Source organism: Rhinichthys klamathensis, unplaced genomic scaffold (assembly GCF_029890125.1).
Source record: "Rhinichthys klamathensis goyatoka isolate OS25496 unplaced genomic scaffold, OSU_Roscu_1.1 h1tg000027l_1, whole genome shotgun sequence".
NCBI classification, from domain to species: domain Eukaryota; kingdom Metazoa; phylum Chordata; class Actinopteri; order Cypriniformes; family Leuciscidae; genus Rhinichthys; species Rhinichthys klamathensis.
The window spans coordinates 2,628,971-2,640,488 of record NW_026606577.1 but is presented as its reverse complement, the minus strand read 5'-3'; the positions used below and the strand labels follow the sequence as shown (position 1 = coordinate 2,640,488).

At 42.8% G+C, this 11,518-nt stretch overlaps 1 protein-coding gene across 1 annotated transcript; it reads right to left on the bottom strand.

Moving 5' to 3' along the window:
* Positions 1-235: 235 nt before the first annotated feature.
* LOC130079036 (uncharacterized) lies at positions 236-7,719 on the bottom strand. Its single transcript, XM_056244575.1, has 4 exons — positions 3,408-7,719; positions 2,862-2,921; positions 669-756; positions 236-269 (listed from the first exon to the last, which is right to left on the bottom strand). Exons 1-4 carry the CDS (start codon positions 7,717-7,719, stop codon positions 236-238), a joined length of 4,494 nt encoding a protein of 1,497 aa, XP_056100550.1.
* Positions 7,720-11,518: the final 3,799 nt, after the last annotated feature.

Here is an 11,518-nt window from a genome sequence, read left to right as displayed (position 1 = left end):
TATAGAGAGCAGTGTGCTTTATAAAACACATACAAAAAGCTGCAGAAATGAACACTTATTTTACACAAAATTAATTCTAAATAGTACTCAATATTTTTTTTTCGAAAACAGGAAAATGCACATTATTCAGTCAGGGGGCTGAAAGACTTGAAATTGACTCAAGGGGAAACTACCACTTAAACTGGCAAATGGGCACAGATCTTGGCCGATGCCAATATAAAGAGTGTCTCTAGTGTCATTTGGTGAAGAATCGATTGCCATCTATGCATCTGAAAAAGAGAGAGAGACAAAAAGAGAGATTGACGGCATGTCAGAGGTAAGTGAAACTCTGGAACCCGTCCAGGATTGAAATGACCTAAGAGCTATTCATCCATCTCATGGCATATTTCCTGTAATCAGAGAATTATGGTGATTGAAAGTGATTGGTCAGGGTCAGCACTAATGCACAATAAAACCAAATCCTGAGCTGGGAAACATGGGGACCGATCAAAAGGCCCCAACCGTGCAATCCCGTAACCAGGACAAAGATAGTGAAGAGAGATGGCCTTCCATCAGCGATGCCGCTCTGATTCCTGAGGCAGAATCACTCATTTGGAGAGCCAATCAGCCTTTGAAAAGCTTTACGATGAATCTAATTCATTAACGTGTGATGTCACAATGCTACTCACCTGTGATTGGTCGCAGAGAAGACCCATTTGTCGAAACGAGGCCACTGGGGTGCCGCGATTGGCTGTCGGCTCCTGGTAACAGTGTGGCCTGTGCGGAGACAGAGCCCAGCTTGTATCTTATTTGTCGACTGATGGGAATCTTGTTGAGCCAGCTGCGTTTCCATGGAAGAGGCACCTTGAGAGGGTCCCAAAACCACCCCGAGCCCCCCTAACTCTCTAAACCTGACTGCCCCGTCCCAACCCATCTCGCTTTAACCGCGCACCCCGCTGTGCTGTAGTGTTTGCGGTAAAATCACAGTCTCTGACACCCAGACGCTAGCAGTTCGGAGAAAGCATCATTAAACACGATGGCTGGCAATATCACCTCATTTTTCTCGCTCTCGCTCTTATTTTTTTCTCTGGTGGCGGCGTGATTCTTTTCTCAAGCCTTAGCACACTAAAGAGGCGAGCGTTGATTGATATTCAGTTCAGGAAGGGAAAAAAACTCTTGAACAAAAAATATCTTCAATGAATAGCTTTGCACAGAATGTCCTCTTCCGTCGGGTTCTCAGAGAACAGCCTCTGGCTGCCTCAAGGGGCCGTGGATATTTTAGCAGAGGGTTAAGCTCTGTGTAACGGGAATTTAACCCGTCTTGTAGGGGAAAATATATTAGTGCTGCCACGGAAGACTGAATAACGAAAAGATCTTAGTCCCCGCTTTCAGTGCTTTTAATCTCACTACACACTAAATGGGTGTATGTTATGTTCTACTTTATTGGGTACAGACCGACGAGAGTAGGCTTCAGCCTAAGTAATGTCACTGAAGTAAAAGTAAAATGGGTTAGACAGTCTAATATACCCCTCCCTCCTCTGGTCTAATAAAGTAGCTGAGATGCCCCTACTCCTTGACAGCTCTAAAACAAAACAAAAATACAAAGAAGTAAATATGAAATCAAACAGTATTTATTCTTTGTCTCTTTTCTTCTTTCTTGTAATCAAATGTTCAATTCAGGGTTAATGACCACAAAAAAAAAAAAAAGTAAAAAAAAAAAAAATATTAATTGTATGGTCTTTGTGTTTTCTTTTAAACTCACTCTCAATCACTTTAAATGTAAAAGCTCTAATCTTTTCACTTGTACCAAGATAAACCTCACTCAAAAATAAAATACAAAACAAAAACCTTATATAAACACCACTTAGGATGAGTTCTTCGTTTCAAACGGACAGATTCAAATGATCAATAAATCACATTGAAAAAAACAATAATATACACAATGCAATCTCACATATGGAGGAGCACTTACGTGAAATGTCCCTGAACTGTGCTCACTCAGTTCACCTTAGTTCACCTGTGATTCAACAGAATTCTCACAGTTCCTTGGATCAAAAATATATACAAAAAAAAATAATAGATAGAAAAATTGAGGGGAGTTGTCTCGACGTAGCGTGCGTTGAAATTCTCTTGAGGTTTCGTAGCAATATCACTCAAGCTCAATGAAATGTCCCACGAAAAAAAAATGAATGAATCAAAAATAAGTCAGAGATGAAATGTATCACAGGAGGGTAACAAAACTGAGATACCTCACAGAGATGTATCCACCTAAGATGTCGTTGGATGGCAGGGTAACACCAAGTGTTTTAGACTCAAATCTCCTCCGGAAACAACTATGTTCAGCACCAGCTGCGAACCGCAATTCCCATCTCACGTGCGACAACACGTGCAGAACACTTATGTATGTGCGCGTGACCAATACGGTTGAAACGTCCGTTTCAAGAGTGCTTCTCAAACAAAATGAAAGTCCAAAACTTAACAAAAATGTGAAAAATCTCTTAAATCGTCGTCAATCAAGCTAAACTTGTACTTTTAATGCACTCACAGTTCTCGTAGCCTTCACGGAACATTACTGCGTCACTCCAACAGTCCAATGCGATGCGGTTCACGGATCAAAATTCCCAAAAACTACGAAACAAGTGATACGGTTCACAAAAATCACATGATGTCGTCCTTTATCCGACCAAAGCCCAATCAACTTCTGTTTAAGTCCCTTTTTCGAACGAGCTTCTCGAACACGACACAACGCTCACTTTTGTCTGATCCCCCCTCTCATACTCCGCGCTCTTCTCTTCACCAGCACACACTCAACTCCGAAAACCTGTTCACCCGCCAAAATAAAAGTCCGCCAAAAATAATTATTATTTCTAGATAATATATACCCGTTACATTCCCCCCTGCTAAACCCTGCCACTCCATCGACATCTCCAGCAGACTCATCTCTGAAACACAAAAAAACATATTAGGAATACATCACATGTACATGTATAACTCTTTCTCCTAAGACCTTAAAAGTTACAAAACTTTCTGGATCCTTATTTTAGAATGTAATCATTCCTGTATTTCACAGGCATTCTACCCTGGGTTTCCCTCTTCGAACGTCTAAGATTAGGTACCCCCCTAGTGTCAGCCACCAAACTGTCAGAGCCTTCAGATTCCCCATCTTGACCTGTGTCTCCTCTCTCACTCCCAGCTACATTACCCTCCTAGGACATCCATGGGCAGTCTTGCGTCCCGTCCAAACATTAAATAAAATGGGGAGTAACCGGTCGATGAATGAACGTGGCTATTGTAGGCCATCACAAGTTCAGGCAGGTGTGTTTTCCAATCCTTCTTCTTTTCCGCAGGTAACGTTCGCAGCATATCGTGCATCGTGCGATTGAACCTTTCGCACTGCGCATTCCCTTGCGGATGATAAGGACTGGTACGACTCTTGCTGATTCCATACAATTTACAAAGCTCCTTGATTACGTTTGCCTCGAAACATCTGCCTTGATCCGAGTGCAATCGGGCGGGACACCCATAGCAGACAAACCAGTGTCGTACGAGGGCTTTGGCGGTGGTAAGTGCTGTTTGATTTTTCGTTGGAACCCCCACAGTGAACCTTGTAAACATGTCTGTCAGCACTAGAACATTTTCATAACCCCCTGCTGATCTCTCAAGAATGGTGTAGTCCATGGCAAGAACTTCTAGAGGTGCAGTTACGTTGGTGCAAGTCATAGGAGCACGAATCTTAGGGAATACATCCTTAGCTAGGGTACATCTTCGACACTGGGTTACCCATGTTTGTACATCATTGGCCATTGTGGGCCAATAGTAACTCTGTCGCATCTGCTCTAATGTACTCCTGCTACCAAAATGTCCTCCATGTTCATGAACTCCCCCATACACTTTCTCTCGTAAAGACTCAGGCACTACCAACTGCCATATCTCCTCTCCGTCTCTTGGGTCCGTAATCACTCGGAACAGCACTTCATGTCTTAATTTCAAACGCTCCAACTGTCTAGCTAGCTTCTTTTGCTGGGTTTCCATATCCCGGAAACTACGTGTCATTATCCTCCTATTCTCGAATACAGCGTTGTACACAGGCGCTATACAAGGATCCTTCCTCTGTTGCTCTTTGATGGATGGCCAGCTATAACCATCAACACCCTTCCTTATGGCTGCTTGCCTGGCAACTCTGACAACAGACTTGTCAACCGCTTCTTCTCTACCTGGCCACAGGCATGCCCGTACCTCGTCTGATGTCAACCGAATGAAGTCTTTTCCATCGTCCTCCTCCTCAGGTTCCATTCCCCAGGGAATCCTAGAAAGAACGTCAGCATTGATGTTCTGTCTGCCGGGCTTGTAACACACCTCAAAGTTGAACTCCGCTAACTGTGCAGACCAACGCTGTTCCACTGCTCCGAGGTTGGCTGTCTCCAGGTAGCGAAGAGGGTTGTGGTCAGTAATAACCTGGAACTTTGCAAATATCAGGTATTCCTTAAATTTCTCAGTTACTGCCCACTTAAGGGCAAGTAACTCCAACTTGAAGGCACTGTAATACTTGTCATTTCTTTCAGATCCCTTTAGACCTCTGCTCGCGTAAGCAATAACACGTTCAACGCCCCCCTGCTTTTGACTGAGAATTGCTCCAAGTCCATTGAGGCTCCCATCCGTCGTGAGTATGAACGGACACTGGAAATCGGGGTAAGCCAGAATCGGAGGTGACATGAGACAACTCTTTAACTTGCTGAATGCGGATTGACACTCATCACTCCAGACAAACGCTTCTGCGGACTTGCCTTTGTTACCTTTTCCCACCAGGGCATGTAGAGGCTTTGCCAGCTGTGCGAATCTTGGAACAAATCGACGATAGTAACTCATAAATCCCAGCAGCTGTCTAACCTCCCTAACGTTCGTCGGTGAAGGCCACGCGTCCAAGCACTGAACCTTGTCCATGTCTACCTGAACTCCCTTTGACGAAATGATGTGTCCCAAGAACCGGACCTCTGGTCTCAGGAGGAAACATTTACTCGGTTTCAGCTTCAGTCCGTGCTGACGCAACCTTGAGAGCACAAGCTCTAACTTCTCACAATGGCTCTTGAAATCCACAGAGAACACAATAATATCGTCAAGATAGATCAAAAGAATATCAAAGGCCAGATCACCTAATGCTGCACTCATCAATCGCTGAAAGGTGGCCGGAGCGTTGCATAAACCAAACGGCATCCGTGTCCACTCAAACAGCCCGAACGGTGTTGTGACAGCAGTCTTCTCTCGATCTGATTCCTTTACTGCCACTTGAAAATAACCTGCCGTGAGATCTAGAGTTGAGAACAACTGTGCATTCCCCAAGGCATCCAAGGATTCCTCCACACGCGGAAGGGGGTAGGCATCCTTGAATGTGACTTGGTTGAGTCTCCTGTAGTCACAGCAGAAACGAACACCTCCGTCTTTTTTTATCACAATGACTGCAGGCGAGGCCCATGGACTGCGACTCTCGTTCAGTACCCCTTGACTGACAAGATCTTGCACATGTCTCTTAAACTCTTGAAAGACGTGAGGGGGAACTCGTCGATGGCGTTGTTTTATTGGCTGAGCATCTCCAGTAGGTATGCTATGCGTCACTGTTGTTGTGTATCCATAATCTGTGTCACTCTTGGAGAAAACATCACTGTAACGTGTCAGCAGAGCATTTAGCTCCTCCCGTTGCATCTCAGACAGTCCATCCTGATTCATCTGAACTTGAATTGACTGTTGTTCGGGCTGGATCTCACTCTTAATGCTGCACTGTACATGTCGTTTAACCCGCAACTCATCATCATCCTCTTCGAATTCCACCATTTGCTTTGGGACTACTTTTTGAGGCTTGGACACAACTGCAATCCTGGATCTCGGCATCAACCTGATGGTTTCTTGACAGAGATTTAACACTCGCACCGGAACTTTCCCTTTTTCTGGGCTTGCAAGCACATTGGCTACTAACAATCCTTTTGGAAGGGTAACAGAACCTGTGCACTCCACCAACACTTGATGCTTCACTTGATGAGGTATACTGCAGTGGCCTTCCACAATCTTCTCACTTAAGGGTGGGATTATCACAACTTGCTTCCCAGACACTTTAACAAATCCTATCCTGCCCTCTGAGCCCAAGAGTCTTTCATCTTTTTTCACCTTTGCTATCACTCTTCTGACATTAGCATCTGCACGTTGGTTCACTTTGCTTTCCTTATCCAAATCCTTTCCAGACAGCACAAGGTTTTTCAATTCACTAAGCACATTCATCCCCACAATTCCAGCCAGTCCCTTCATCTCCTTCACATCGGGGTTCGAGTCTGTTAGCACGAAAACACACTTCCCTGGAAGCAGCTTTCCCATGCACTCTATGTCTGCCTGTAGACATCCAAGGACAGGAATGTCTAGTCCGTTTGCAGCAGTGAGGCGCACCCAGTTAGCAGAAGACAGATGTATTTCTTGTCCTCCGAAATGATGTTTAAAGTGAGACTCTGAGATGGTGGTAACCTCTGAACCTGTGTCCAACAAGCATTTGGTGGGCACCCCTGCTATTTTCACATCCACTGTTAAACAGTCTCCAAAAGCACTATCCCTTAGTGTTTCTGGTGCTATATCTGCATTCCAATCAGCTGTATGGCTCCGGATTACGGAAAACCCACTGGTGCTTGCATTGTCACCCGACGAAGCTCCTCTTAACACCTCAGATACTTCGGCCATTGGTGATGACGCCGTGCCCCGGTTACCCAACTCCTTAAACTGTCTACAACGTCTACTGGTGTGACCTGGTTGACCACATGTGTAACAGATATATTGCCCTTCACTGTTTCTCAGAGGTTGTCTTCTCATAACATCAGGCTGTGGATCAACTCTCCCTTGACTATGGACAATTCTGTACAATTCTTCCTGCCGTGCAGCTATCTTCTCTATTGCCTCGTGCAACTTTTCTAATGTCAGTGAGGATGGATTGTCACCAGTCGCAACTGTAGTGTGAACTGCTACTCTCGCACGCACAGGGGTCTTCAGGTTACCTTCAGCTTGTGCTTCCTCTTCCTCAGACCATGTGATGGCGTCCTGCATCAACTGTGCAAAAGTCAAGCGTTGCTCTTCCTTGACCCTCCGTTTCATCTCTCTTCTTAGGAAATCATCCCTCAGTCCAAGGACTAACTGCTCTTTCAACACACTCTCTTCATCTGGAACTCGCCTAGGCTCTCTGCGTTTCACCTTGTGGAGCTTTTCTCGTAAATCGTAAGCATAGGCGCGTATGGTCTCACCAGGTGCTTGTCTTCGATCATAAAAGTCTTTCAACCTTGTGCCAATAGGTACCTTGTCTCCATAGGTTTCCTGGAGCAGCTGAAAGATGGACTCCACGCTGTTATCCACTTCTTCCATCATGAACTTCACAGTATCTTTAGCTTCCCCCTTTAAGTGCTGCTTTATCAGCTCCACCTGATCTTCTTCTGGCACCTTCATAACTCGAAAGGCTGATTTCATGGAGACAATCCACTCCTCCACACTTCCTTCTCCAGGTTTTGTGGTGCCAGTGAAATCAGTAAGTTTATGATCTCTTGGGATATAGATCGTTGCTGGGGGTGCACGAGTGGATGCTTGCTGCTCCATTACTGCTCTGGCCAGTGCCAGGGCTTCTCGCTGTTCTGTTCTGGCATGATCCAATGCCCCAGCTTGCTCCGTTAACCTCTTCTGCATTTCCGCGAACTCCTTCTTCAGTTCTTCTAGTTCCGCCATTTTTCTTCTTGCTCACAGACCTGGGACAGAATACTACAACAACAAAAATTAGGCTAAGTATGATCCTGTTCGTGACGCCACTTATGTAACGGGAATTTAACCCGTCTTGTAGGGGAAAATATATTAGTGCTGCCACGGAAGACTGAATAACGAAAAGATCTTAGTCCCCGCTTTCAGTGCTTTTAATCTCACTACACACTAAATGGGTGTATGTTATGTTCTACTTTATTGGGTACAGACCGACGAGAGTAGGCTTCAGCCTAAGTAATGTCACTGAAGTAAAAGTAAAATGGGTTAGACAGTCTAATATACCCCTCCCTCCTCTGGTCTAATAAAGTAGCTGAGATGCCCCTACTCCTTGACAGCTCTAAAACAAAACAAAAATACAAAGAAGTAAATATGAAATCAAACAGTATTTATTCTTTGTCTCTTTTCTTCTTTCTTGTAATCAAATGTTCAATTCAGGGTTAATGACCACAAAAAAAAAAAAAAGTAAAAAAAAAAAAAATATTAATTGTATGGTCTTTGTGTTTTCTTTTAAACTCACTCTCAATCACTTTAAATGTAAAAGCTCTAATCTTTTCACTTGTACCAAGATAAACCTCACTCAAAAATAAAATACAAAACAAAAACCTTATATAAACACCACTTAGGATGAGTTCTTCGTTTCAAACGGACAGATTCAAATGATCAATAAATCACATTGAAAAAAACAATAATATACACAATGCAATCTCACATATGGAGGAGCACTTACGTGAAATGTCCCTGAACTGTGCTCACTCAGTTCACCTTAGTTCACCTGTGATTCAACAGAATTCTCACAGTTCCTTGGATCAAAAATATATACAAAAAAAAATAATAGATAGAAAAATTGAGGGGAGTTGTCTCGACGTAGCGTGCGTTGAAATTCTCTTGAGGTTTCGTAGCAATATCACTCAAGCTCAATGAAATGTCCCACGAAAAAAAAATGAATGAATCAAAAATAAGTCAGAGATGAAATGTATCACAGGAGGGTAACAAAACTGAGATACCTCACAGAGATGTATCCACCTAAGATGTCGTTGGATGGCAGGGTAACACCAAGTGTTTTAGACTCAAATCTCCTCCGGAAACAACTATGTTCAGCACCAGCTGCGAACCGCAATTCCCATCTCACGTGCGACAACACGTGCAGAACACTTATGTATGTGCGCGTGACCAATACGGTTGAAACGTCCGTTTCAAGAGTGCTTCTCAAACAAAATGAAAGTCCAAAACTTAACAAAAATGTGAAAAATCTCTTAAATCGTCGTCAATCAAGCTAAACTTGTACTTTTAATGCACTCACAGTTCTCGTAGCCTTCACGGAACATTACTGCGTCACTCCAACAGTCCAATGCGATGCGGTTCACGGATCAAAATTCCCAAAAACTACGAAACAAGTGATACGGTTCACAAAAATCACATGATGTCGTCCTTTATCCGACCAAAGCCCAATCAACTTCTGTTTAAGTCCCTTTTTCGAACGAGCTTCTCGAACACGACACAACGCTCACTTTTGTCTGATCCCCCCTCTCATACTCCGCGCTCTTCTCTTCACCAGCACACACTCAACTCCGAAAACCTGTTCACCCGCCAAAATAAAAGTCCGCCAAAAATAATTATTATTTCTAGATAATATATACCCGTTACATCTGTATCCACTCCTGGTCCTGAATTTTGTCAGACAAGATCATTCTGGACAGTCTGAAATAAAATAATAACAAAAGAAACAGACTGTACCAGAGAAAAGAGCATTTGGAGTAAATCAAACACTGCGTGCTACGACAATCGGCCGATCACACGGGACTCAGCGCAGCAAAAAAAAAGACAATAGAGCGGCCATATTTGTTCGGTTCTCTTTTTAATGCTGATTCAGAGTGAGACCATTAAGCAAATCTTAACCGAATTCTACCTAAACAGAATTTTTAATGACAAAACACCAGATTAGCAGCAATGGAGCAATCAGGGTACTTTTTGAAACTGGCACTTCTGCTGCAAAACAGCATGCCGATGAAGCCAGATGAGTTGATTAAATTAAAATAATTAAAGATGAAGACCAAGAGCCAAGTAAAAACATTTAGGCTTAATTTTAAAATAATACATATAGTTTCCCGAAAAAAGTTTTTTGTTTTTTTTTGATAAACAAAAAATAAAATAATTATTAAATATATTGTTGCAGGAATTAGTACTAAAACCCAGAAAGGAGATAGCATTGCTGAACTTCCCGTTCCACTGTCCTGAAATCAATGAGATTTTTGAATGGGTTTTTGGTTAAAGTCCCCATGAAATCAAAATGAACAATTATTATTATTTATGGAATATTGCAATATTTATTATAAAAACTTTACTGAGAACATCATTATTATTATTTTTTTAAATTAATGTGCCCTTATCTCTTCTCTTCTCTGATGACGTGTTTACTGGCGTATGAGCGGGGCAACCTGTCGCTCACATGACATCGCAGTGATAGCAAATTACAACGATGCAACGATTCAATTGACAAAATCAAGTCCCGTCCTAAATTTTTTTATAGTTCAAGAAGCCATTGCACATGTCAATACGTCACAATAGGGAAGAAAAAACTATCACAACTTCCATTTCATGCTGACTTTAAATGCTTGAAATAAAGTCTTTGGTTAAAGCTGCCATCGGCAATTTTTTTTTGTTCATATTCAGTGAAATCGACACTATAATCCGACAGAACAACATAAATAATGTGGTTTTAGAAAAAAACCCGAGCTTCTAACTCCACCTGGACCGTGTTATTTGTTTTGCAAAAATCCACAGCTCCCGGATCATCGGGTCCAATCAGCGCAGGGGGGTGTGAGATCTAACTGTCAATCACAGATCGGGCACACGCCACCCCTCACGCACGTTACAATCACATGCACACGCCTGAAGTTCGCGGAAGTTTGCGCAGTAACGAAGAGTGATGGCGGAAAATCAAGTAAGCTCATTTAGAGTATAAATGACGTTAGCAATTGCAATCTATTGGTAGATTAGCCAGGACACCATACCTCCAAATAATCCATGGTGTTGATGGATGCTGATGAGACGGGCGCGTTCACTGAAAATCTGGTGCACACGCACTGACGAGCATGAACTCGGTCACGGTGGGAGGGTAGCCTATTCGTTGATAGTGGGGGAGGGCTATGAGAGTTGTAAACATTCAAAACTTTGCCTAAGTCCACTCAATCTGCCAGACTTGCCGACTTCAGCTTTAATACAAGCTCAAGTAATGTTCAAGTTTTATTCTATGACATAAAAAACATCAGTAATAATATCCCACTAACAAGTGGCTAAATGGGACTGCAGAGGCTGTCGGGGACAATAAACATCACGCAAACAGGAAAACTCAAGTCCACTTTCACAGCCTCGCTGTGTTTATACTCACATTCTTGCAAAGTATTCTAACTCAAACTTCCCTACTTGTAGATTTTAAATACAGATTAAAAGATTAAGTTTAGCAGTCGTGCAAATGTGGTGTAGAGTCATGAAACCCTAAACCAAGTTTTCTCCGTTATGTGTGCTGAACATCATAGAAGTCAATGTTACCATCCGTTAGTTTTGATCGTAGGAGAAAACTAGTTAATTTTAAACAGTTTTGTACTATATTCAACTTCCTCGTTTAAATTCGTCTTCGTGTCAATGTCACAGGATGTGACGTTTTCTCGTACTAGAGTTTGGCAATGACTCGTATGTCTCATAATTCATGAGACTGCCATGTCCTCATCCTTTGAGAAGATGCCTTTCTTAATTATTCATGACAGCACGC